General features: G+C 44.6%; 1 protein-coding gene across 1 annotated transcript in view; it reads right to left on the bottom strand.

Annotated features, from left to right (window-relative positions):
- Positions 1–24762, bottom strand: part of HLCS (holocarboxylase synthetase) — a 194478-nt gene that overhangs the window by 149545 nt on the left and 20171 nt on the right. Inside the window, exon 4 of the mRNA XM_007470506.1 lies at positions 21328–21510. Within this exon, the coding sequence (XP_007470568.1) occupies positions 21328–21510 (183 nt within the window). The remainder of the gene's footprint in view (positions 1–21327; positions 21511–24762) is intronic.

The following is a 24762-nucleotide window of genomic DNA, read 5'->3' as shown; positions in this document are numbered from 1 at the left end:
GAGAACCTCTTTCCCACATGGCAATAACTGGCTGGGCCAAGAAGCACCACCCTCATTATATGGGGACAGACTCTCCAGCTGGACTCTTGTGTATCACCTCTTCTGCTCCTAGGCATCTAGGATTGAGACCACCCATGCTGGCCCCCCGTATCAAGTCTGGCACCAAGCCAGCAAGATCTCCCATGGGGCCCTTGATGATGCTTCTTTCCAGTTAGGTCCATATTAATTCATCAGAGTGAGTCTGGTGATGCTGACTCTCAAAAATACAAGGAGTTCGGGCTTCCCTGGTGGTGCAGTGGTTGAGAGTCCGCCTGCCAATGCAGGGGACATGGGTTCGTGCCCCGGTCCGGGAAGATCCCACATGCTGTGGAGCGGCTGGGCCCGTGAGCCATGGCCGCTGAGTCTGCGCGTCCGGAGCCTGTGCTCCGCAACAGGAGAGGCCACAACAGTGAGAAGCCCGCATACCGCAAAAAAAAAAAAAAATAAAACATACAAGGGGTTCAATTTGGCAGTTCCTCAAAAAAGTGAATTAACATATAGCCCAGCGATTCCCTGGTATATACCCAAAAGAGCTGAAAACAGGAACAGATACTTGAACACCAATGTTCAGAACAACATTGTTCACAACAGCCAAGAGCTGGAAATAACCCATGTTAGTCGACAGATGAACGGACAGGTGAATAGTTAAACAAAATGTGGTATACATACACAATGGAATATTATTCAAGCATAAAAAGAAATAAAGTTCTGAAAGATGCTATGACAAAAATGAACCCTGAAAACATTATGCCAAGTGAAAGAAGCCAGACTCAAAAGGACAAATATTGCATGATTCCACTTACGTGAAATATCTAGAATAAGTAAATTCACAGAAACAGAAAGTAGATAGAGGTTACCAGGAGCTGATGAGAGAGAGAATGAGAAGTTATTGATTAACGGGTGTAGAGTTTCTGTTTGGGGTGATGAAAAAGTTTTGGAAATAGATAGTGGTGTGGTTGCACAACACTGTGAATGAAATTAATTTCACTTTAAAAAAAGAGAGGGGGCTCAAAATCTCAAGCTGTTTTCTCCCCAGAGGCTCCCTGTTCTCTCTGCAATCAGTCCACTAGCCCCCTGCCGAATCACCCTGCATACACAGAGGAAGCGGAGGGGCAGCCGGCACATTAACCAGGGGGCCTGACTACGCTTTTCCCAGGGTACCTCCCTGACTTACCTGAAAATCACCAAGGGAAGCCACTAAGGTGACTTCTCACAACAAGACTTTTCCCAAGTGACTTTCCACCTAGACGGACAAATGTCTCTTTTTTTTTTTTTTTTTTTTGGCGGTACGCGGGCCTCTCACTGTTGTGGCCTCTCTCCCGTTGCGGAACACACACTCTGGATGCGCAGGCTCAGGGGCCATGGCTCACGGGCCCAGCCGCTCCGCAGCATGTGGGATCTTCCCGGACCAGGGCACGAACTTGTGTCCCCTGCATCAGCAGGCGGACTCTCAACCACTGAGCCACCAGGGAAGCCTAGCAATGTCTCTTTTTAAATGATTTTAACTTCTGTTTCCATCAGGCACTAGGCTACATCCACGGTATGAAAGCTACCATTTATTGCACACTCACTCCATGTGGAATACTCGTGCTTTAGACCAGGACCCCATCCCTCACACAGCAATTCCACAGAACTATCATCACCATCTACAGAAGAAGGAACGGAACAAGACAGCGTTAATGATGTCCAAACCACACAGGCAGTAAGTTACAGAGCTGGAATTTGAACCCACGAAACCAAATCTGTCTGGGTCCCAAATCCTTGCTCTAATTCCTATGCCACGGTCCTTAGCAAGAGAAGCTAACCCAAAATGCAGCAACATAGGAAAAGCCTGTTTACTGTTATCAAAATGCCTAAGGCAACACAGAGAAAGATATAAACTCAATATATAAGACGCAACTATGAAATAGTGATAAAATAGATGCACACGGCTTGGAGCTGGGGTGGGCTGGAGAAAGAGAGGCAGTGGGCAAAGTTTCTCAACTTTACTTAAGTCTGAAGCTTGGGTCTACTACCGTCAGCTGTGTTCTACTTAGGCAAAGCCCAGACGAAGACATTTTTCACAAATAAGTGAATTTTTATCATTTTAAGTGAGTCACCGTTCACCTCTCTCCGGTTTCAGCCAGAAAGAGATGGCATATTCAAGACTTCAATGGGGGCTTCCCTGGTGGCGCAGTGGTTGAAACTCCACCTGCCGATGCAGGGGACACGGGTTCGTGCCCCGGTTTTTCCTAGAAGAAGTGCAAATACTGGGGGGAAATGAAGACATAACAATCATCTAATAAAATCCCTAACATACAGTGGCTGTATAATTACCCCCCAAATTCCAAAGGTGCTCCTTAGCAGAGAGTGGTGGCAGAGAACCCTGATGGGTGTTCAGGGTAAGGACGCAGCATCTTCTGGGTCAATGGAAACGCTCCCTGAAGATTCCGGAGCCTATTCCCACAGAGACGACTGCAGCTACTCAGAGAGGATGCTGTTCTCTGAAATCCTTAGCAAGTGCCCACTTTAACAAACAACAAAAAAAAAAAAAAAAAAAAAGGCTTCAATGGAAGGGCTACTTAAGGAACTGTTAGCCGAGTTAAGAGAATTAAAGAGCAGGGATGGGGAAGCACCTGGACCAGCAACAAGCCTGGAGGAGCAAGAGGACAGAGCTACCCACAGGGCCTGTAAGCAGGGAGGGCGGAGAGGAAATTCGTCCACCTGTCTCACCTCCTGCCAGCGTAACCAGAGCCTGGGAAGGGGCAGAGAACAAGGGCACAGGGTAAAGTGGACAGTGCCCGACACAACTGCTCAGAGAGGACACAAAGGGAAGGCGGGGGGGTCCCGCTCTGATGTGACTGCCTCTCACACCTCTGCCCTGGGGCACAACCTGTGCCCAGCAACAAGATGAACTTCCACACATCCCGATCTTTCATAGTGATCAGACCAAACTTGGAATGGTAACTCCGCAACTCCAAAGGATTTACGACAAAGGGCATCCGATATCTAAACCCCAGGAATGGGAGGTTCCCCGCCCACCCCACCCCCAGCTGAACTTGTCAGTCATTTCCAGTCCCCAACACCTGGGACACAGTAGGCACTCAATAAATGTCTGTTAAACTGTATCCCTTTTATTATGTAAAGGTTTCCCTCAGGCTCCGGCTTTGAAAAGCCACGATTTACTGCATTTTTTGTTACCTGCCAACTAGCAGAAGACCACAAAAGGTTGGGGTGGACCTGTAAAACAGAGGTAATGAATAAGTCATTTCTAACAAGACTGGTTTTATAGGCATCACACCTCCGCTGGGCCAAATGGGATCATTTTAGAGCTGAAATCTATTCTGCAACTGCGGAGACCAAAAGTAGAGCCATGGCCAGCTCTAAAAGAAAGGGAGGCATTCCGGGTCGGAGCTCCACCACCGCTCCTACTCGAGAGGGGCTAACTTACACTGACGGGGCTTGTGGGTTTGGGTTCAACATCCATAGAAGTCTCCAAGGCCTTCATTAAGCCCGCCCGTGTAAAACGCCCGCCATTTGTCGGAGGCCAACACAAACAGGCTCCTGCCGGAGCGAGGAGCGTAGGCTGCGAAGCCAAGAAAGCTCTGGGTGGCCAGCGCAGCGCTCCAGTGGGAGCGCTTACTGGTCAGCCCGGTGCGCCTCGCCCTGAGGGGGCACGTCCTGGCTGGCGCACACTCATGCACGCACGCAAGCACACGTACGCACGCAAGCACGCATGCGCACGCACAGATGTGACCGTCTGCCATGCTGAGCCAGCAGCAGGCTTGGAGCGCTCAGCTTTTTGCCTTCAGAAGGCCCCACCCATCCTAAACTAAGTGCCTGTGTCATCCGCAGCCTGGCCTTAGCCTCTCTGGAGCGCGGGGGCAGGAGACGCCAGCACAGAATCTGGTCAACAGCTCTGCTCCCAACTAACTAGCTGGGAGGCCCTGCCTGTTCCTCATTTTTAAAAAGGAGAAAACTGGGACTTCCCTGGTGGCGCAGTGGTTAAGGATCCGCCTGCCAATGCAGGGAACAAGGGTTCGAGCCCAGGTCCAGGAAGATCCCACATGGCGCAGAGCAGCTAAGCCCGGGCACCACAACTACAGAGCCTGCGCTCTAGAGCCCACGAGCCAAAACTACTGAGCCCATGTGCCACAACTACTGAAGCCTGTGCGCCTACAGCCCGTGCTCCACAACAAGAGAAGCCATTGCAATGAGAAGCCCGTGCACTGCAATGAAGAGTAGCCCCTGCTCGCCACAACTAGAAAAAGCCCGCGCAAAGCAACAAAGACCCAATGCAGCCAAAAATAAATAAAATAAATAAATAAATAAAAACCGAGAAAACTGCAAATCCCCCTTTCAGCTTTAACATTCAAGATTTGGTGCTTCATCCCCAATGCTAAAATGTTCAGTTAAAACTGTAATATCATCTGTAGGATTCCAAAATTAAGATATACATGTTACCTGCAAAGAGAACGGTGGCCAGTACGAGGAGGGAAGGCAGAAAGCTTTCCAATAGTCTAGAGAAGCGAAGGTGTCCCCTTAACCTGTCCTATAAGGATAGGGCAGCTCTGCAAAACTATTCCAACTTTTCTATGAAGCTCCATCTTGTCACTTTTCCTTGGGTACATCAACAGCTGATTCTTTTAAAATGTTTAACATGATGTTTACAAAACCCCGTTATAAAGGGTGACAGCTAGATAAAGGGTGACTGCTAGATAAAAGGTGACAGCTAGATTGGACCAGGCAGCCAGTCGAAGCCCCATGGGCTGTTTACTACTGGCCTGTCCCCTGAGGCCCCTCGGGTCCCCCAGACAGAGGAATGGAGGAAGCATTTCACAATACTTGAGTGGGAAACGCCAAAATGTTTTTAAGTTTTCAAACAAAACACACTTACTAAACGCCTACTATAGGCAAAATACTGGAAAAGGGATACAAGTATTAACAACATATGTTCCTTGCCTTCAGATGATCTTGTATTACAGTTTAATGGGGCAGGCAGATATTCACATAATACAACAGCATTTGTACACTATTTTACCAAAAAAAAAAAAATTTTTTTTTTTTTTTTTTTGCGGTATGCGAGTCTCTCACTGTTGTGGCCTCTCCTGCCGTGGAGCACAGGCTCCAGGCGCGCAGGCCCAGCGGCCACGGCCCATGGTCCCAGCCGCTCCGCAGCATGGCATATGGGATCCTCCCGGACCGGGGCACGAACCCATGTCCCCGGCATCGGCAGGCAGACTCCCAACCACTGCGCCACCAGGGAAGCCCGAAAAAAAAAAATTTTTTTTTAACCTTCATATAAAAGTAATCAGTCAGATCTAAGGTTCCAAGTCACAATACTTGGGTTGGAAAACTGAAAGAAAAATTGTAAATCCTATATACATAACATGGTCATCAGTGGAATTTTCCTAGATCAGGGTTGGTAGAATTCCTTTGTTGAGCATAAAAGATCAACTAGTTGTCCTCATAGCATGCGGCTCTAAGATGTTTTATGTTCTAAAATTTAGGACTTTTAAGATATATTCTAAGAATTTTATACATACTGGCCCATGTGAAGATGGAATGTGCCCACAGCCCAGTAGGGTGACAACCAGCTATCCAGAACCATTACAAACCAGTAGGCTACTGGTTTTACTTCAAATAAAGAAAACGAGCCCAGGGCCAAGTGAAAACTAGTGCCACTCTCTTACCAACTCCTAGAAACAAAAATTTGGAAGACTCATACTCTCATAAATAACTTACAGTAAGTTCTGTGCTTTGTGTTTTACTTGAAGACAGTAGCATACACATCTGTTGAAAAAAACAAACACTCTTTATCAAATTGTGGTAAAACGTTAACCAGTGGTGAATCCAGGTGAAGGCTACATGGGAGTTGTGTGCTATTCTTTCACCCTTTCTTAGGTTTTAATTTTTTTTAATAAAAAGTTGAGGAGAAACGAAGGGATTTGCTCCAGAAGCTCTCTAAGGCCTCTGCCAGCTCCAACATTCACTGGATATTTTTGTTCTGCTGTTAATCCTGGAATCATCAAAGATGCAGCCTTTGTTTAAAAAGAAGAAAAGAAAAACCAAATGACTACTACCAAGAATACCTTCTAGCATTCACATCTTAGTTGAACAACCCTTCATGCTGCCTGCACTAGGGTAGCAAAGGTCACTTCAGGCAAGAACACCACCCTCAAAAACCCGATTTTAATTGTCACAGGCCATGCCTCCAGAGGCCCCGATCTCGAACAGTCCAAACGCAGGACGTTCTTCCCCGAGCACAAACCCCAGTGCGTTTCATGGAGTTTTTCAGTATACGTGGAATCGGTGTATTAATAACAGCTTATTGGCACTGAATGAAAAACACACAAATCTTAATCTTAGGTCTTGAATCGGGTCCAGGTTCTACGTAATAGCTGGCTGGAAGGGATACAGCCATAAGCATGCTTGGTAACTGGAGGCTGTGTAGTGAGACCTGAGTTTTGAAACCAGGATTGGTAGCTTAACAAAATTTACTGGTTGTAGAAAAAGTAAACTTGCCTCTAGGGAGGTGAGCTCAGCCGCACCATTCTGACAGCAGCCCCTGGTGGCCAGTTGAGTAAAAAGTGTTGGCTCTGATGCGGAAAGTTCTGACCTTGCCTTAATGAAGGTTGCTGCAAGCAGACAGGCCATTCTAGGTAACAACTGGGCAGTGATTAGGGAAGCAGCAAAAATCCAAACTAAGGGGTGCCTTTGAGTCACATAAATTGCCAAATCCTTATGGTACCAGTCAGTTGCATTAAGAATAACAACAACAGGGCTTCCCTAGTGGCGCAGTGGTTGAGAGTCTGCCTGCTAGTGCAGGGGACACGGGTTCGAGCCCTGATCTGGGAGGATCCCACATGCTGCGGAGCAACTAGGCCCGTGAGCCACAACTACTGAGCCTGCGCGTCTGGAGCCTGTGCTCCACAACAAGAGAGACCGCGATGGCGGGAGGCCTGCGCACCACCATGAAGAGTGTCCCCCCGCTTGCCGCAACTAGAGAAAGCCCTCGCACAGAAACGAAGACCCAACACAACAAAAAATAAATAAATAGATTAATAAACTCCTACCCCCAACATCTTAAAAAAAAAAAAAAAGAATAACAACAACAACAAAAAGAAGTAATCTTTTGAAAGTAGGATAAATATGAAATTTTATTTTAAAAGGCCAAGATAATAACATGAGGCAGATAATACTTACCTTGGTTTGAAAGTTACCTCATTCCTTAATTATGTAGGAAATCTTTAACTATTCCAGGAGCATGGATTCCTACACAACATAAAGCATGTTCTGTCTGCTTCCCTACACAGCACCACCCAGTAGATTATTTCCACATACCCAACGCCAGGAATTCCTACTGTAATATCAGGAATTGCTCATATGGAAGAAACTTCTAGAAGAGGCTGCTGTATTCATTCAGGGAATAAAATAGTCAAGATAGTAAGTGAAGCCTGATTTCCAGTGCCACAGATTCACACCACTTCGCTGGCTATAAATAGAAGAATGTTCAGAGGCTGACAGTTGGCTTCAAAGGCAGACAGCCATAGGAAATAGAAGCTGCAAGCTTCAAGCCGACTTTTTCGTAAGGTGCACTCCGTCCTCGGCCAGGAGAGAACAATCTGGAAACAATCTGCTGGGCAGCTGCTCTCATCAACAAACTGTTTATTGTAAGAAAGTGGCTGGGTCAAAGGCTAAACATCAACCTGAACCGAAAGCATACGAGCAAAAATCAATACCGTCCCTGCTAAAGAAACCCGGGACTTCACAGAAAAGACAGGGCAAGAAACTCAGGTTTAGTCCTGAAAGGGCAGCAAACTCTTGTATCTCATAAGGGCTGTTTTGCATGTTATTACGAACGGTTATTTGCCACTATTTTCGGAACAGGAGCTAAAATATGGCCTTCAAAACATACAGAAATCAACTTTCAGATCACTTCCCCCAAAAAGTTACAACAGTTTATATCTAGTTGCTTCCTTCTTGCATTTGTTTTGTAAAAGAACCAACAGGCTTATACACAATGCATGGATAATATAACACATCTTTAAATGTCTATTTAGTAACTGGAACACTGACTAAGAGATTATATGAAGGAAATTGTTTTATTTTAGGTGTGACAGTGAAATCCCACTGCTTATATTTTTAAACAGAGTTCTTATCTCAGAGACACATACTGAAATATTTACAGATGAGAGATCTGATCTGGGATTTGCTTCAAAATAATACAGGAGGAGACATGGGTAGGAACAGATAAAATGAGATTGACCAGAATGGAAAACTGTGAAGCAGACTGATGAATTCATGTGGGGTTCATTACATTATTTTGTTTACTTTTGTATATTTGAAATTTTCTACAAAATATTTTCTTTTACTTGTATGCACGGTTCAACAGTTGCTACGAAAGAAAAAAACGTTTTCTTAAATATAAGGAAAGTATTAACCTACCAGTACAAATTCCTTAATTCTCCATAAGGATATACATACACCATGGTATTTCTAGGTCTCCAGCATGGCTGTTTTCGAGCAATGCCTGAAATAAAGCTGTTACATTCATTCTGAGTTGACATTGGAGAAACAGAAAGAGATGTTTAGTGTGTCCCCACCGAGTTCATGACCCACCAAGCCAGAATCTGACCAAAAGGGTACCACTAGATGGCATTCCACAGTTTAACTGCATTATGGAGTATAAGGACATATATGAACTAGTAAGAGAACCCAACTGACATAAATAACGGGGACCATGTTTTGAAAACAGCCAATTTAGCACACAGACTTTGAAAACACAACTTGTTTGTAAATTTGAGGCTCCTATATATTGCATTGTTAATTCTTAAACTAACAGGAAAAGTAATTTGAGAGTCTCAAATACATAAAATACAGCAGAAGGTAAAACATTCTTTCACTGTTTAAATTAACTATGAAAAAGTATCTATCAGTGACTTCAAATTGTTCCAGTATAAAGATGAAATGGTAATAATCACAAATTCTTACAAAAGAATGCATTCAAAGGAACTGCTTTGAAAGTTTTAAAAGAACAATTTTTTTTTCACATCCAATTGCTTCGCTGGGACCAGCATAAATACTACAGAGCCCTAGAAAGGATGTGAAAGGTCATTTCATCTACCCTCCTCAGACAGAATAGAGGGGGTTTGGTAATGAGAATCCAGTGTCCTTTAAAAAGCCATCTTCTGTGACAAACTCACTTGGCCAGTCTGAGACACCAGACCTAATCCCATCACCACTAAGGGAAAATACAAAGAGGAGACTCTTCAAAAGTACGGACCTTTGACATTTAAAGCATTTTACGGGCTGAAAAGCCACAGAAAAACTTAAATCATCGCATATCTCACAGTTGTCTCTGGAAGGCAACAATCTAGAGTAATAATCTAGGCAATTCTGGGCAGAGAGAGCCTGGACATTCCCCACTCACCCCCCCCCACCTCCACAAAAATGAACCATCATTTTTAAATGTATGAAACCACAATTTGATATTTTCTTTTAAAAGATGTATTTCCTTATTTACTGAGATTAAAAACAGGAAGGGGCATTAGTGGTGCCATCATTCAGTTACTCCCTAGTAACTGCTGTATGTAGGATTCATTTTTCCTCAAAGACCAGAAAACAAATTGTCAAATACTTTCCTATGGCAAAGAAAAGCAAACCTTTACAAGTATTCTTAGAAGAAAATTCACTTTTAATTTTAATTTTTCAAACTTTTACTTTGCCTGCAGAAGTCAAGTAGATTTAAACTAACAGTTTTTACAGTTCAGGGCTCAGGAAAGACTCGTGGTAAGTGATACTGACTAATGGCTTGGCAACGTGTCCATTCAGAACTGGGCAATCCTGCTGACTGGTGATGGTGGATGGCACTCCTCCTTTGAAAGAGATTCTATTGGGAATCCGAATTTAAATCTTGGAGGTGCAGGAGCTGACTAACACAATCCTTCTCTTTGCCTATAACCCCCACCTCTCCACACCTGGACATACACACAGGAGACACAACAAAATGTTGTAAATCTCCATGTGTCAATGGGAAAGAACATTTCATTTTTAGCAGAAATGCCTATATGTATTATAACCTAAGTCTTCTCTCATCCTCGGGGGTAAATGGGGAAAACGCCTCTCCGTCAAGAAAGGTCCTAATTCAGCAATCTTAGAGCGTTTTCTCTTAAAGCTTCAGTGAAAGTAATTCACTATGCTTAAAACTGTAAAGACTTGAATGCCACTAGAAAATCAGTTAAAACAAATATTCTAATGACTAAATTATTTTCATTTGAAGCCATGTTCCTCAATTGATCTAATGGGGTTTGATCTCTAGAATTCTCTATGAGGGATAGTATCTCCAACAATTAATAAGAACAAAATTATAGTCTACACGCCAGTATTTCTTCCAATGATTATATTATTAAACATATTATTAATAAAACAAAGCCTGAAAACACTTTAGGAAAGAAAAATACTGACAAAGCAAGCAGAGGGATCATGCAGAACTGAAAGTCTTAGAAACATACAAGACCTAGAAAGCTGTGGGTGACACAGCAGTGCCTAGAAAGATGCACCTACTCACAGGAAGCCACTGAGGGGCCGAAACAGGACCACAACCAAGTAAGTGATCAGCATTCCCTCCTTATCTCCAAGAGAAAGTGACTGATGGACAGACAGACTAACCTTGGCCGAGCTTTCCTGTTGCCAACTTGGCCAAAGAAAGGTCGCCCTGTACTGACCCAGCCTCCCTGCTGAGATCCGACACAGGAACACCGCGACGCTGAACCCTTCCCGCTCGGGCAGGGGAAACGGAGGATTAAACACCATTTGGGTCCACAAACTGCATGTCAGTTTTGAAATCCTGAAATACTATAAACATTTTCTCAAGACTGCACAACCCTTGGAGCAACATTCTCAGATTATTAGCATGAACGGAAACAAAACGAGTTCCCCGGCTATAATTCACATCCCAGAAAACTGAACTAGAACATTTATCAAACAGGATTCAGGCCTCAGAAGCCCACATTCCTGCACTGACTGCCAGCTCAGCAGCCGGGAAAGCCACGAACTGATGGCTCTGCTGTGACCACGGGCCGCCTTGCCACCGTGCCCATTTCATCCTGGCCTTGGCTCGGAACCTGATCACAAGGGGCGTTTGATTGTGCCCCCAAACCCGGTACCAGTGTGGGCTTATTCCCTGGGATGTATTTTTTAGACCTGGGAGACCAAAATCTGTTCTAAAGAATGTTGCAAGCCTTCCTAGAGACAGCTTCAATCGACTTCCCCAGGAGGTAACGCCATAATCCATACCCCCTCACACATGGCAGCTATTAGGGAGCTGGTACAGAAGACAAAAAGCATTTGGTCTGGGAGGATTTTTTATTCCAAAAGAGCCTGTTTCCCATCCACAAATCTGTGACTGCATAAGCAGTGGATATAAATAGTCTGAGGAAATAAAACCACCCTCTCTCAACAGGGTACTTCCTATCCCCAGAAGGAAACTGCAGAGAAGATGCTCCCTCCAAGGCGCTACCCCTTCCCCAGGTCAGCCAGCAAGAGCTGCAGCACAGAGAAAACGCAAACCGTGACAACACCAATTAAAAGCAGAAAGCAACCAAAGTTGTATCTGTCTGCATTTCCCCCAGTGCATTATCAGTCTCTGCCTTGATTGTAGCCAGAAGCATTCACCCCAGAGCCACTTTGAAACTTTCTTGTGCAACCAAGATTCAAGTAAAAATACAGCACGTACAGTAGCTGAAAAGCCTCTCCCCACCCACACACACACACAAAAAAAACAGAATAAAATGAAGGCAGCAAAGGAAAACATCCCGAGTATTATTTCTTTTGCATTTCAACATCAAACTCATCATGTCACCTTTGCCATAGGTATTATATTTGATAACAGGAAGCAAAAATTTCTAGTTTAGGTGAAGGGCAAAGGAAGAAAGAAAGGAGAGAAAGAGGTATATGAAAGACCCTTAAAAGCCTTCATAGCTATAAAAGCTTTTAAATGTTTGCTTTAATCTGCCATCTGCTCTTTAGCTGGTGCCGTATTGTAAAACAGCTGCCCCCGACACCGCGTCAGCCACAAGTCAAAAGCTATTCAGGATTGAAGAAACCATTTTCTCCCAACAAAAATTGCTCAGACAGTCTATTAGAGAGACAGATCAGTAAACATCTGGTCTGATGATCCGTAATGCTCTATTAGAATGAACAAAATCTGATAGACTCATAAAGATGGCAGTGATTGGGTTTATGAGAAACGATACATGGAAAGCCTCACAAAGTACATTCAAGCCGGTGTTGAAGTATGAGGAAAAAAGGAGGTATACCCTTAACTCAGGAACACCCTGGTTTTTGTTAAGAAAGAATTTATGGCTTAATGGAATCCTTTAGAAAACTACAGTCATCCCTCGGTATCCATGGGGGATCAGTTCCAGGACCCCCCAGGATACTAAAATCTAAGTATACTCAAGTCCCTTATATAAAATGGTGTAGTCCAGTAGCTGTACCTGCAAGTTCTGAATCCATCCATGGTTGGTTGAATCCACAGATGAGTAACTCGTGGATACTGAGGCTGATGCTATTAGAAGAATAATGAGGTCTGTGGAGAATAGCCATGTCATGCCAATGGCTAAAGCAAGGCTAAGTCCAAAGTCTCTTTTTTTTAACATCTTTATTGGAGTATAATTGCTTTACAATGGTGTGTTAGTTTCTGCTTTATAACAAAGTTTATCAGTTATACATATACATATGTTCCCATATCTCTTCCCTCTTGCGTCTCCCTCCCTCCCGCCCTCCCTATCCCACCCCTCTAGGTGGTCACAAACCACCTAGCTGATCTCCCTGTGCTATGCGGCTGCTTCCCACTAGCTATGTATCTTACGTTTGGTAGTGTATATATGTCCATGCCACTCTCTCAGCCCTTACCATAGTGCCTATCCTATTCTAAAAATATTTGTTGAACAGTGTGGAGGTATAGGAAGAGATACTCATTTCTATAGAGACACAGTCTGTTAACCTCTATTTTTTTTCTCTTTCAATTCTTTTATTGACTTTTTTTTTTTAGCTCTACAGAGGTATAACTGACATACAAAAAATGTACACATTTAATGTATAGGCGTACCTTGGAGATAGTGTGGGTTTTGTTCTAGACCACTGAAATAAAGTAAATACTGCCATAAAAAAAAAAAAACTGGATTGCTTTTACTTAATTAACTTTGATTTTTCTGTCTCATCTTTTGGTGTCTACAGAAGAAAACAATAACAAATCATTTAATAATGCCCCAGCCCTTTCTAGTGGGAAATATAACCAGACAGACTTTCTCATATATTGTTTTGAATAATGTGAATCCCCAGTGATTTTTTTTTCTCTGAATAGTGTGTTTAAAAGAAGAAAATAACAAACAATGACCTTTGAAAGATGATTTTATTGAGTGGTGGGTGGGAATTGCCAAGAGGAGAAAGGGCATACGTTTGGAAAATCTGTATATTTTAATAAATAATGATGTAAGTTACTTCCTCATATTCTTGCTAAAGAAAAGGACTCTGTTACTTGAAAAACAAAAACTGGATCAGAGCCTACGCCCCACAGACAAAAATACTGATGGCTGTATGTAAGTAAGAAAGAAAGTAAATAAATATTCCCTCTTCCTGGGGAAAAAAAAAAAACAACTATTCAGGGCACACCTGGAATTCTGGGTTTCTCTCTAATTTGGATCTCTAAAAGCTATTTTTTAAGCTGTATTCTAGAGGAATACTAGAAGTTTCCGTCTCGCTGTACATTCAAGATTCAGAACGAGGATTAAAGGTGGAGGGAGGGAAGATTCCGTGCCAAATAACTATGCTAAAACAAAGGAAAGCAAAGATATTTTTTCTTAATTGGAGAAGTCTAGTTAACTCAGAAAAATACATGAGACCCTTCACTGCTCCACAATCCAGTTTGCTCCTCTGAGGGGCAAGGACCCCCTCCCTACCCTCCCCCCACTGGCAGGACCACTTGAGACTCAGATGAGATCCTGACACCTGGGAAGACCCTTGGTTAACTATAGAGCGTGTGAGCAAGATGAGAAATTGTCTCTTGTTTTCCAGAAACTTCCACAGCAAGGTCTCACACTTAGCAGGCGCTCGGATGTTTGCTAAATGAAGTGGTCGGCTAGAGAAGGAAGGGTAAGTATCATGTGGTATGACTTCGTCTAAGTTTCTTCATAAAGCAACTAACATCGAAAAAGTAATTCCCTAGGGGGAAGGGACAATACAGTGTTCGACACATTTGCAAATATCAAAACTATCCTTATCAACAATACCTGTTTGGTTAGTTATCTATTTTATACATATCAATGTATACATGTCAGTCCCAATCTCCCAGTTCATCCCACCACCACCCGCCCCCCGCCTTCTAATAAGAACCTGCTATATAAAATAAAATAAAATAAAATAAAATAAAATAAAATAAAATTCAAAAACAATCCTCCCTGGAAACAAACAAACAAACAAAAAACCTGTTTGGGCAGGGAGGGAAAAGTTTCACAACAAATAATTTGGGGTTGACTCAAAATGAAATGTTGCACCAGGTTTTGTTTTTAAGCATACATGATCCGCCCCACAGTTCCACACCACCAAAATCACACACACGCACAACATGGTGATTTCTGCCCAGTTTCTTTAATAACAGATCCAGTTGTCACTTCTTATTACGGTTCCATCTTGACCCCGAGGCAAAGGAACCACACGCCCTCTGGCAGGATTCCTGCCAATGTCCTGCTGGCTTCGGATGCTCAGGTCGCCTCCATGCCACTAGCTACGAGCTGTGAGGAACGCCCAAAAGAATCCCAGCTTTACTGCTTCAGAAAGAAGCCCGTGTCCCCCAGACCCAAGCGGCGATACCCCAGGATAAGAGGGCAGGCCCAGTCCCCCCCGCTGGTGACCTCAGCAGAGGGCTATGCACAGCAGCCCCTCCTCCTGCCCCAGCGGGGTGGAAAGGGACCCGCTGACAGTGGGTGGGGTGGAGGGGGGCCTCGGCTCTGTCCCAGCCTGTCCAAATCCACCAGCTGCCCCTCTCGGCACAAACCCCTGTGACTCCACTGCCTAGCCTCCTTCTTTCTGCCATATCCCTGGCCGAGATAAAAATAGCAACAGAGCCCAGAGAAACGGAAACAAGAGAGTGAGTTTCTGGACCAACTGGACTTTAGGTTCTGCCAGGGAAAGAACTGTGGCTTTTCTATAAAATCAGCGTCGCTCACAAACACACCGGTGTCCCCCGCAGGAAAGGTGTATCCTTCCTAACTTATGGTCACCACCAATGGTGGGAGGGAGTAGTGGCCGCCCAGCAATACCGCTCCACAGACCCTGGGGCCCCTGAGTGGCTCTTGAGTCTCTGGCTCTAGTCACACCTCCGGAAAGGAAGTTATCTGTTTGAAAGCGCTCACCCCAGAGATGTCAGCATACATACATGGTTTCCTTTGACAAACGGTTCAAAATAGTTTGATAGCCAAGAAAGTGCTACATCCAAGCAGGGGTGGGGACGCTAGAATTAGGAACAACCACCAGTAGCCACCTTCCAGCTGCGGGAGCGAATGGATGGCTGAGGCCCTGAGATGCACACATGCCGACCTGAGGGCTCAAAAGTAAACCTAATAGTCATAGCCAGAGTAAAGCCATTTACTAACAAAGACAACCCTTTCAAAATAATTAATATAGGTGTCAAATATTAAATAAAATATCAATATCTACACGAGGGTCCTTGCCTTTTAACATTCAAGTTTTGACCATTTATGGGATGTCTTCAAAGTCCAATGACATAGAGTAATTTGTTTTTTAATTTTTAATAACTGGTTTTGCTCATTATAAAATTAATACATGTTCATAACAGAGTATTTGGAAAGTACAAAGAAATTTTTAAAATTTAATAAAATCACCATTAAGTCTCCAAGATTTAATGCTATTTTGTTGCTACAAAATAGCAACAAGATTTTATGGTTAGGGAAATCAACAAAGGTTACATACACTTCCTTGTGTAAGTTATACACTTAGCATCCAACTTTTGACGAGACAGATGGACCTGTCCATGGCATCAGAAGGTTTAAAGTGATGTCTCCTGACATCAAACGGGACTCCTGTGAGTGAGTATTTTGCTGTGAGATGCAGTTTGCTCCCAAATGAATACACTTAGAAGAAAACTGCAGGGATGAGGTTACATTTCTCAGAGAGCTCATTTCATTAAAAAAAAAAAAAAAAAAAAACATAAAACATGAATTTGGGGCTTCCCTGGTGGCGCAGTGGTTGAGAGTCCGCCTGCCGATGCAGGGGACACGGGTTCATGCCCCAGTCCAGGAAGATCCCACATGCCGCAGAGCGGCTGGGCCCGTGAGCCATGGCCTCTGAGCCTGCGCGTCCAGAGCCTGTGCTCCGCAACGGGAGAGACCACAACAGTGAGAGGCCCGCGTACTGCAAAAAAAAACAACAACAAAAAACATGAATTTGTAAAAGAGCTTAGAAAAAAATACTGTCACTGTTTTAGTATCTCCTTTTCGTAAATGAGGCTGATGTGTCACCATAGACTGCTGACATTTTGCTAAAACTTGAGCCTGAATCTCACCAAAGGAAACCCAGACCACAGTGGAATAGACAGGAAATCAGATATTCAGAGCTTGTTGAAATATACCCCCCATACATACTGTATTTCCTTCCAGTCTTTTTTCTATGGACATATGTGTGTTGTGTATGTGTGCTCATGCATTTTATGGTTTACAACATATCGTAATTTTGTGGAAGACTGAATTTCAATCCTGCCCCTGGGAGATTCGATTAAATGGGAAGACCTCGGTCAGAGAAGTCCAGCTGGGCCACCCAGCATCTGCACCTCAGTGGAGCCTTGTTTCCCCATGGTGTCATGCATGGTGACACTTATGAAGTCACATGTGACTGGATTTTATAGCGAAATCACATGCTACTGTGGTGCCTGGGTGTCAACAAAGGTCTCAGAAACACACCTCCAGCAAATGCCAAGGGCTGACTGTACTTTGGGTGAATGTTTTTTTTTCTATTTGGATCACATGCTATCTTTTTTCCATTTATATCACTGTAATATGGAAGCACATAGATGCCTCATAAATCTTCTGTGCTATTTGGTATAAAGAGCGAGTCTCCAGGCACCAAACTGTATAAACACAGCTGGTATGCAGTAAAACTATTTAGATAACTAGTGTGTTTATTTTGTTCTTCCACAGTCTATCCTATAATAGTACCTAGTACACAGTAAATGTTTAATGAAAGATGAATATTATTAACTGTGACTATGAAATAATTTCTACAGGCGCAGAAAAAGTGCCACCGATATAACGGAAAATTACTAAATTGTACTATGAAAAACTGATGTAGAGAGAAAAAAAAAAGCAAATCTCTGAAGAGCTACTTTATAGTTCTAGGATATAGTTCTGCATGCTCACCGGGCAGCCTGGCTCAGCAGCGACACCGTGTGGTGAGAGATCTCTGATCCCCAATAGCACAGAGTATTTTACAGGAAGCAAAAAGCAAGAGAGCCAGGGAGGTGGATGGACCTAGAATCTGTCACACAGAGTGAAGTAAGTCAGAAAGAGAAAAACAAACACCATATGCTAACGCATATATATGGAATTTAAAAAGAAATGGTTCTGAAGAACCTAGGGGCAGGACAGGAATAAAGACGCAGACGTAGAGAATGGACTTGAGGACACGGGGAGGGGGAATGGTAAGCTGGGACGAAGTGAGAGAGTGGCATGGACATATATACACTACCAAATGTAAAATAGATAGCTAGTGGGAAGCAGCCTCATAGCATGGGGAGATCAGCTCGGTGCTTTGTGACCACCTAGAGGGGTGGGATAGGGTGGGAGGGAGGGAGACGCAAGAGGGAAGAGATATGGGAACATATGTATATGTATAGCTGATTCACTTTGTTATACAGCAGAAACTAACACAACATTGTAATTATACTCCAATAAAGATGTGAGAAAAAGAAAGAAAGAAAGAAAAAAAACAGCCAGCACAGGCATCTAATGCAAAAGGCAGGTGATGGGCCGTATGTAACAGGTGACGGGATGCCAGGATCCTCTCCCTGTAACTTAATTCCACGGGGAGCAAGGAGATCTATTAAGAAGGCTCACAAGAGAAAGTACGATCCAATTCCACTCCCAATCTGTCATCCGTATCTATAATACTCAGCCACCAGCACAATGACGAGAAGGTGTTCCGAAATGTCTCGGCATCAGAAAGACGAGAAGGACTCGCCCAGCTGCCTCCAGAAAGACCAGCACAGTTGGTGAGTAGCCACCTTTGCGCTTGCACAATAATCCTTCGGAGCACTTGTATTCCAGGAAAACACACTTTCTAAAACCCTGAACTCTTGCACTTCCTTCTACGGCAGATTCAGGGTCTTCTAACAGGAGTTAATAAACATTAAGAAATAAGGACATACATATGTAACCATCATACTTTCATTCACGCACTCAGTTCCTTGGGCTCCCAGAGTAAAGCAGAATTCAGAGAGAAGCAGTTGGGAGGGAAAGTAGTCCATAGGATAGATACCTGAGATCAACCAGACCAAGTGGAGGGCCCGAAATGAGAAGTGAACATCGCTCAAAATTACTCTTTTCTAAAGTGTTTATATAATAAAGGGCTTGGTCGGCTTGGGGTCTGTGTGGAGTGTTTGTGTATGTGTATATAGAATAAATATTTGCTTTAATATTGTTCAAGCTTTGCATTCCCATGGTTTGTGAATGGGGGTTACCAATGAATAGGAGAAAATGTATCCTCCCACCCCCAGGCAGTTTAAAGAGCCAGAAGGACAAAAATATGAAGCATCTACTGTGTATTGTAATATACACAGACACACAATACAAAGCCTTAGGTGTTTCAGATTATGCCCATTCTAAAGGAGATGGAAAAACCTAGAATTCCAAACCTCTGCTCACAGGACAATAACAAGAGAGAAGGTCACTCCTTCCTCTCCATTGCGACGTCCAAGAGTCAGGAGGCCCAAGTCCCAAGACCAGCATGATGACAAGAACTCCCGGGAAAGGTCAGGGAGCACTGCCAGCGCGAGCCTGGGTCTAGCTCGCTCCCTGACCTCGGAGCAGGCAGGCACCCCTCCCAAGTCCAGCCTCAGCCCTCCACGCTCAGGAAAGAAGGGAGAGAGAAGGTCTAGGAGAGTGACAGCCACCTCCCCTAGGGACCAGAAACCCTCACCCTAAAGGCTCTGCCCCATCCCTCCAAGGTGGGGGGGTCTATAAATGGGTCCTCTTTAAGTGTGGAAGCTCTGAGGACTGGCTTTATTTTGATACTTTTTAATAAATCACAGAACAGAGCTCTTGCTTCTCCTTCTATTAACACATAAAACAGAGATAAATGATGTGGACCTTTGAGGCCTGAGATGAAGGTGCAAACAAAAGTCATACCATTAATCCCCAAGAACACCCATTAAGAAGAGGGCAGGACTTCCCTGGTGGCACAGTGGTTAAGAATCCGCCTGCCAATGCAGCAGACACGGGTTCAAGCCCCGGTCCGGGAAGATCCCACATGCCACGGAGCAACTAAGCCCATGCGCCACAACTACTGAGCCTGCGCTCTAGAGCCCGCAAGCCACAACTACTGAAGCCTGCGTGCCTAGAGCCTGTGCTCTGCAACAAGAGAAGCCACTACAATGAGAAGCCTGTGCGCCGCAACGAAGAGTAGCCCCAGCTCGCTGAAACTAGAGAAAGCCCACGTGCAGCAACGAAGACCCAACATAGCCAAAGATAAAATAAGTAAAATAAAATAAATAAATTTACAAAAAAATTAAAAATTACTTAGTTGTTTTAGACCAGGCACCAGGCCGTTATTAGGCACATTACACACTTTTAACTTATTCAATCTCCCAGCAACACCAATAACATAATAATAATAATTGCACTAAGGTGTTCAATGGGGTTTTTTGTTTGTTTGTTTGTTTGTGGCTGTGTTGGGTCTTTGTTGCCGCGCACTGGCTTTCTCTAGTTGCAGCGAGCGGGGGATACTCGTCGTTGCGGTGCGCGGCCTTCACATTGCAGTGGCTTCTCCTGTTGTAGAGCACGGGCTCTAGGCGCACGGGCTTCAGTAGTTGTGGCACGTGGGCTCAGTAGTTGTGGCTCAAGGGCTCCAGAGCACAGGCTCAGTAGTTGTGGCACACGGGCTTAGTTGCTTCGTGGCATGTGGGATATTCCCGGACCAGGGATTGAACCCGTGTCCCCTGCATTGGCAGGCGGATTCTTAGCCACTGCGCCACCAGGGAAGTCCCTACACTAAGGTTTAAATAATACAATTTACACAGAACTTCCATATATACGATTTCATCTAGTCCTCAAATAATTCTGTAAGGTATCCAAATCCTAAATGCTCTCAGATTCTATATGTCTTCCCCAAGTGAGCACATCCCACCCAGAGAACTCATAGCTCTAGTCTCTTCTGAAAAGTAAGTTTGCCAAGGGACAGAGAATAACCCAAAAGAGAATTCCTCCTCTTTTAAAACGGTTTGGATAGAGGGTATAATTTGTTCTTTTCCAGGTAAAGCAGGGAAGTTAGGTGTTTAGAGTCACCTGGACTATTAGGTATTTGCTGAAACTATACAGTTACATCACTAAACTCACAAATTTCCCCATTTAGGGGAGACAAACAGAGATAGTCCCACAAAATAATTTGCCACAATCAACAAGAAACTGACAGATTGGCAAAGCAAAAAGATTGAGAAGACACACCTGGAGAACCAGGTAGCAGCCACAGGCATCAAATGCAGACAAAAGGCCAGGAAAATTCCTGAATATATGGGATCCCAACTCCATGACATTTTCCCTTTACACAAAAGTAAAAGATATCAACTGAAATCCAGAGCCCCTTTTGCCACAAGATGGCAGACCTCAGCACAAAAGAAACAAAAGTTGTGATTTCCCCATCCAAAGATTCCCTGAGGAAGGTCCAAATCCAAACAAAGCCTTTTAATCCCAACTGAATAAACTGCGGTTTCCAAATACACTCTTGACACATAGAAGAGTGACCTTTTCCCCCCTCAAGTGGAAAGGGCCACATAACTTTAAGACACAACTCCCTCTAAACTCCAATGTTCTTCTCTCCCTCCCTTACATAAAACACCAAAGAAATTAGTTATACTTGGACAACTTTAAGACAGTTTCAAAACCTGAAGTCAAAATAGAAATAGAAAATCAAAACAGAAAACAAAATTGAAACCCACTGCAAGGCAACGACTGAGGGAAGGGTCACCGTTCTGAAGAAGGGCACCTGAGGAGGTCCCTTCCCAGCCGAGCAAACACTCACCTCAGCTGCCGACAGCAAGTAAAGAGGCGTTAAGGCAGGAACATGTTTTGCGTCACAGCTTAGGCCAAGCGTCGTCAGGATCTCCTTAAGGACTTCGTATCTTCTAAAATTGCTTGATTTGAGCAGGTTAAAATCCTCTTGTGTTTGCACTACTGGAGAGCTGGGAGGTAGTTCCAGGTGCACCTGAGGGAAAAAGACACCACCATGTAAATCAGAGGCACTTAGCGACATAAAGAAAAGCAGTGGCTTTACTACTTTTTCTGAAAACTTGAACATGAATCCTTCTAATTATCAACAGTATATAAACCTGGAACCTGAATATTTGATAAGGAACAACGAGCAATAAAAAGATTCGAGGGGGGCTTACCTGGTGGCACAGTGGTTGAGAGTCCACCTGCCGATGCAGGGGATGCGGGTTCGTGCCCCGGTCCGGGAAGATCCCACATGCCGCAGAGCGGCTGGGCCCGTGAGCTGTGGCCGCTGAGCCTGTGCGTCCGGAGCCTGTGCTCCGCAACGGGAGAGCCCACAACAGTGAGAGGCCCGCGTACCACAAAAAAAAAAAAAAAAGATTCGAGGGAGTCCATTAAAATCGTGGCTGAAAAGATCTGGTGGAAATGACCCCGGATAGTAACTTTCCAGGTCCCGAATTTTATCACTAATCAGTCATGGGACCTTGGGCAAGTCACTTAACTCGGTTATACGACAAATGCTTAGGAACATGGCTGTGCTAAGGACCCAAGTACAGTTGCTGCTGAACTGGGGGAGGCACAGTGGGTCATGCTTGAAGCTTCTATTCCACCTACTGGTCATAACTCCTGGGGACAGGAGTGGCCTTAGTCACCGCTTTAAGAGTGTTTGCAGGAATACAAATAGAGGAGTGGGGTTTGGCGGACTCCAGAAAGGGTTGTCCCACCTCCCTCTTTCACCTGATAAGACTTGGAATTTCATGTATTTAGTTCAGGCTTTGTTGTACAGTTAAAACTAAAGTAGTTCTGGGACTTCCCTGGCAGTCCAGTGGTTAAGACTCCACACTTCCACTGCAGGGGGCGTGGGTTCGATACCTGGTCAGGGAACTAAGATCCCAACATACCAGAACTTCTAGCTGACTCAAACTAGAACCTTCCTATCAATGGTCTGTGTTCTGGTATGAAGGAAGGTACTAGAACTTTTGGTTCTGTTGAGATGAGATTTTAACTGGGCATTAGAGCCTGGAGGATGCCAGAATACTCAGTACTCAGAAGGGCAAAGTGACCATGTTCTATTTTATTTTGCTTTTGCCAGGGGTCAGCTGTGGGATTCTACTGCCTGCAGAGCACCCGGCTGATGTTATAAGAACATTATAATAAAATGAAAAGTATAGTGCTAGGGGCTTCCCTGGTGGTGCAGTGGTTAGGAATCCACCTGCCAATGCAGGGGACAGGGGCTTGAGCCCTGGTCCGGGAAGATCCCACATGCCGCGGAGCAACTAATCCCATGCGCCACAACTACTGAGCCTGCGCTCTACAGCCCGTGAGCCACAACTACTGAAGCCTGCGCACCTAGAGCCTGTGCTCCACAACAAGAGAAGCCACCGCAATGAGAAGCCCACGCACTGCAACAAAGAGTAGCTCCCGCTCAACACAACTAAAGAAAAGCCCGTGCGCAGCACCAAAGACCCAACGCAGCCAAAAATTAATTAATTGATTAATTATTTTTAAAAAGTACAGTGCCAGCCTTCAGGCCACTTAAAATCTCTCAATTCCCATTCAAGCCTTAACCAAAACAAAAATACTGCCCAAATATACTGTCTAAAACAATCCAATTGTTGAAAGTTGAAGCCAATCTGAAAAGTTTGCAGAGGACTGTCCAGCAGAGTCCCCACATTCCAGCGGGCCAGCTGAGGGCTGCCTGCTTCACCCACAACTGAGCCTGTTGCCCACGAGCAGCAGGGGAGTCTGTCCTCTAAACAGCCCTAGAAAAGGAAGGAGGCATAAAAGCGAACTCCTTTAAGGTATATGAATCCTACTGTGTCTCCTTCTACCGTGCATTCTTACCCAAAATGTGTGCCTCTCATCTCCAGGGGTCAAAGCCAGTGCTGGGACGGACGGTCAGCATGGCAATGGGTCACGTTTAATTCACCTGAGCACGTGACTGTCCGGAGATTACCTCTTACATGTGGCAGAAATCAAAAGAGCCAAGTTCTGTCCCCACCTGGGCCCAAGGATGGGGGTGAGTGTGGTTAATGGCCAATGTACTCCCTGGGCTGAGTGAATACACCCAGGGTGGGGTGCTACCAAAATCCCTGTCACAAGTGAGAGATGCTGAGGTCGAAAAGGAGAGCTCCCCCTACGAGCAGGCCTCCGGATTCCAGGAGGTGAGAGAAAGCACAGCTGTCGACATTGTGGGCGAAGTGTGATTGTCGGTTTCAAGGTTAGGTGCTCCTACAACAGCAGCAAGAAGAGAGGCCGGCTGGCTCTGCACCTCAAAACGGCCACCAGGGCTTGCCTGGTGGCGCAGTGGTTGAGAATCTGCCTGCTAATGCAGGGGACACGGGTTCGAGCCCTGGTCTGGGAGGATCCCACATGCCGCAGAGCAACTAGGCCTGTGAGCCACAACTACTGAGCCTGTGCTCCGCAACGAGAGGCCCGCGCACCACGATGACGAGTGGCCCCCGCTTGCCACAACTAGAGAAAGCCCTCACATAGGAACGAAGACCCAACACAGCACAAATAAATAAATAAAATTAATAAACTCCTACCCCCAAAAAAAAACAAAAAACAAAAAACAAAAAACAAAAAAACAAAAAACAAAAAAACGGCCACCAGCGCATGTGTGTGCCACCTCCACCCTCCTGGTCCTCTGGCTGTGATGCTGTTACCATAGTGATGGGCCCATTTCTGTAACTTGGCTTCCTCTAAAATTAAGGCATTTAGACAAGCCGCAAAGCCAAAACTAAAAACGTCTCCAGTCACAGACAGGATGATGGGTGCTACTGGCATCTAGCAGGCAGTGCTGCCAACGACCCCACAACAAAGAAGGAACCGGTCCGAAATCTCAACGGTGCGATGGTTGAGAAACTCTGCTATAAAAGTAGAACCACTTCTGCTATGTGCTAAGCTAATTAAGCACAGAAAATATTTCAAATCCATTTCACAGGCTGTATTTGCACAACTTCATGCCGAACTCCTCGTCCATTTGATAAATCGAATGTCAGCATTAACCCACAGCCTTAAACTCTCCCTGCAAATCTGATCAGCAGAACAGTCCATCAAAATTTCCTTTTTCTGTACGACGATGAATGCCTTGCCTAAGGTCTCACTGTCAGCTCCCTGGCTGTGAGACCACCACCTACTGAGCAGCTGTGGTTTGTTTTGTCCTTGAAGTCGTCCTCTTACTGGGTTACATCATTGCCCCATTTATTACAAAGATGAAGACTATGAAATTGAACAGGGAAAG

This window comes from Lipotes vexillifer, unplaced genomic scaffold (assembly GCF_000442215.2).
Source record: "Lipotes vexillifer unplaced genomic scaffold, Lipotes_vexillifer_v1.1 scaffold402, whole genome shotgun sequence".
Taxonomy (NCBI): Eukaryota; Metazoa; Chordata; class Mammalia; order Artiodactyla; family Lipotidae; genus Lipotes; species Lipotes vexillifer.
The sequence above is the reverse complement of the archived record's forward strand: the minus strand, read 5'-3'. Positions and strand labels throughout refer to the sequence as shown.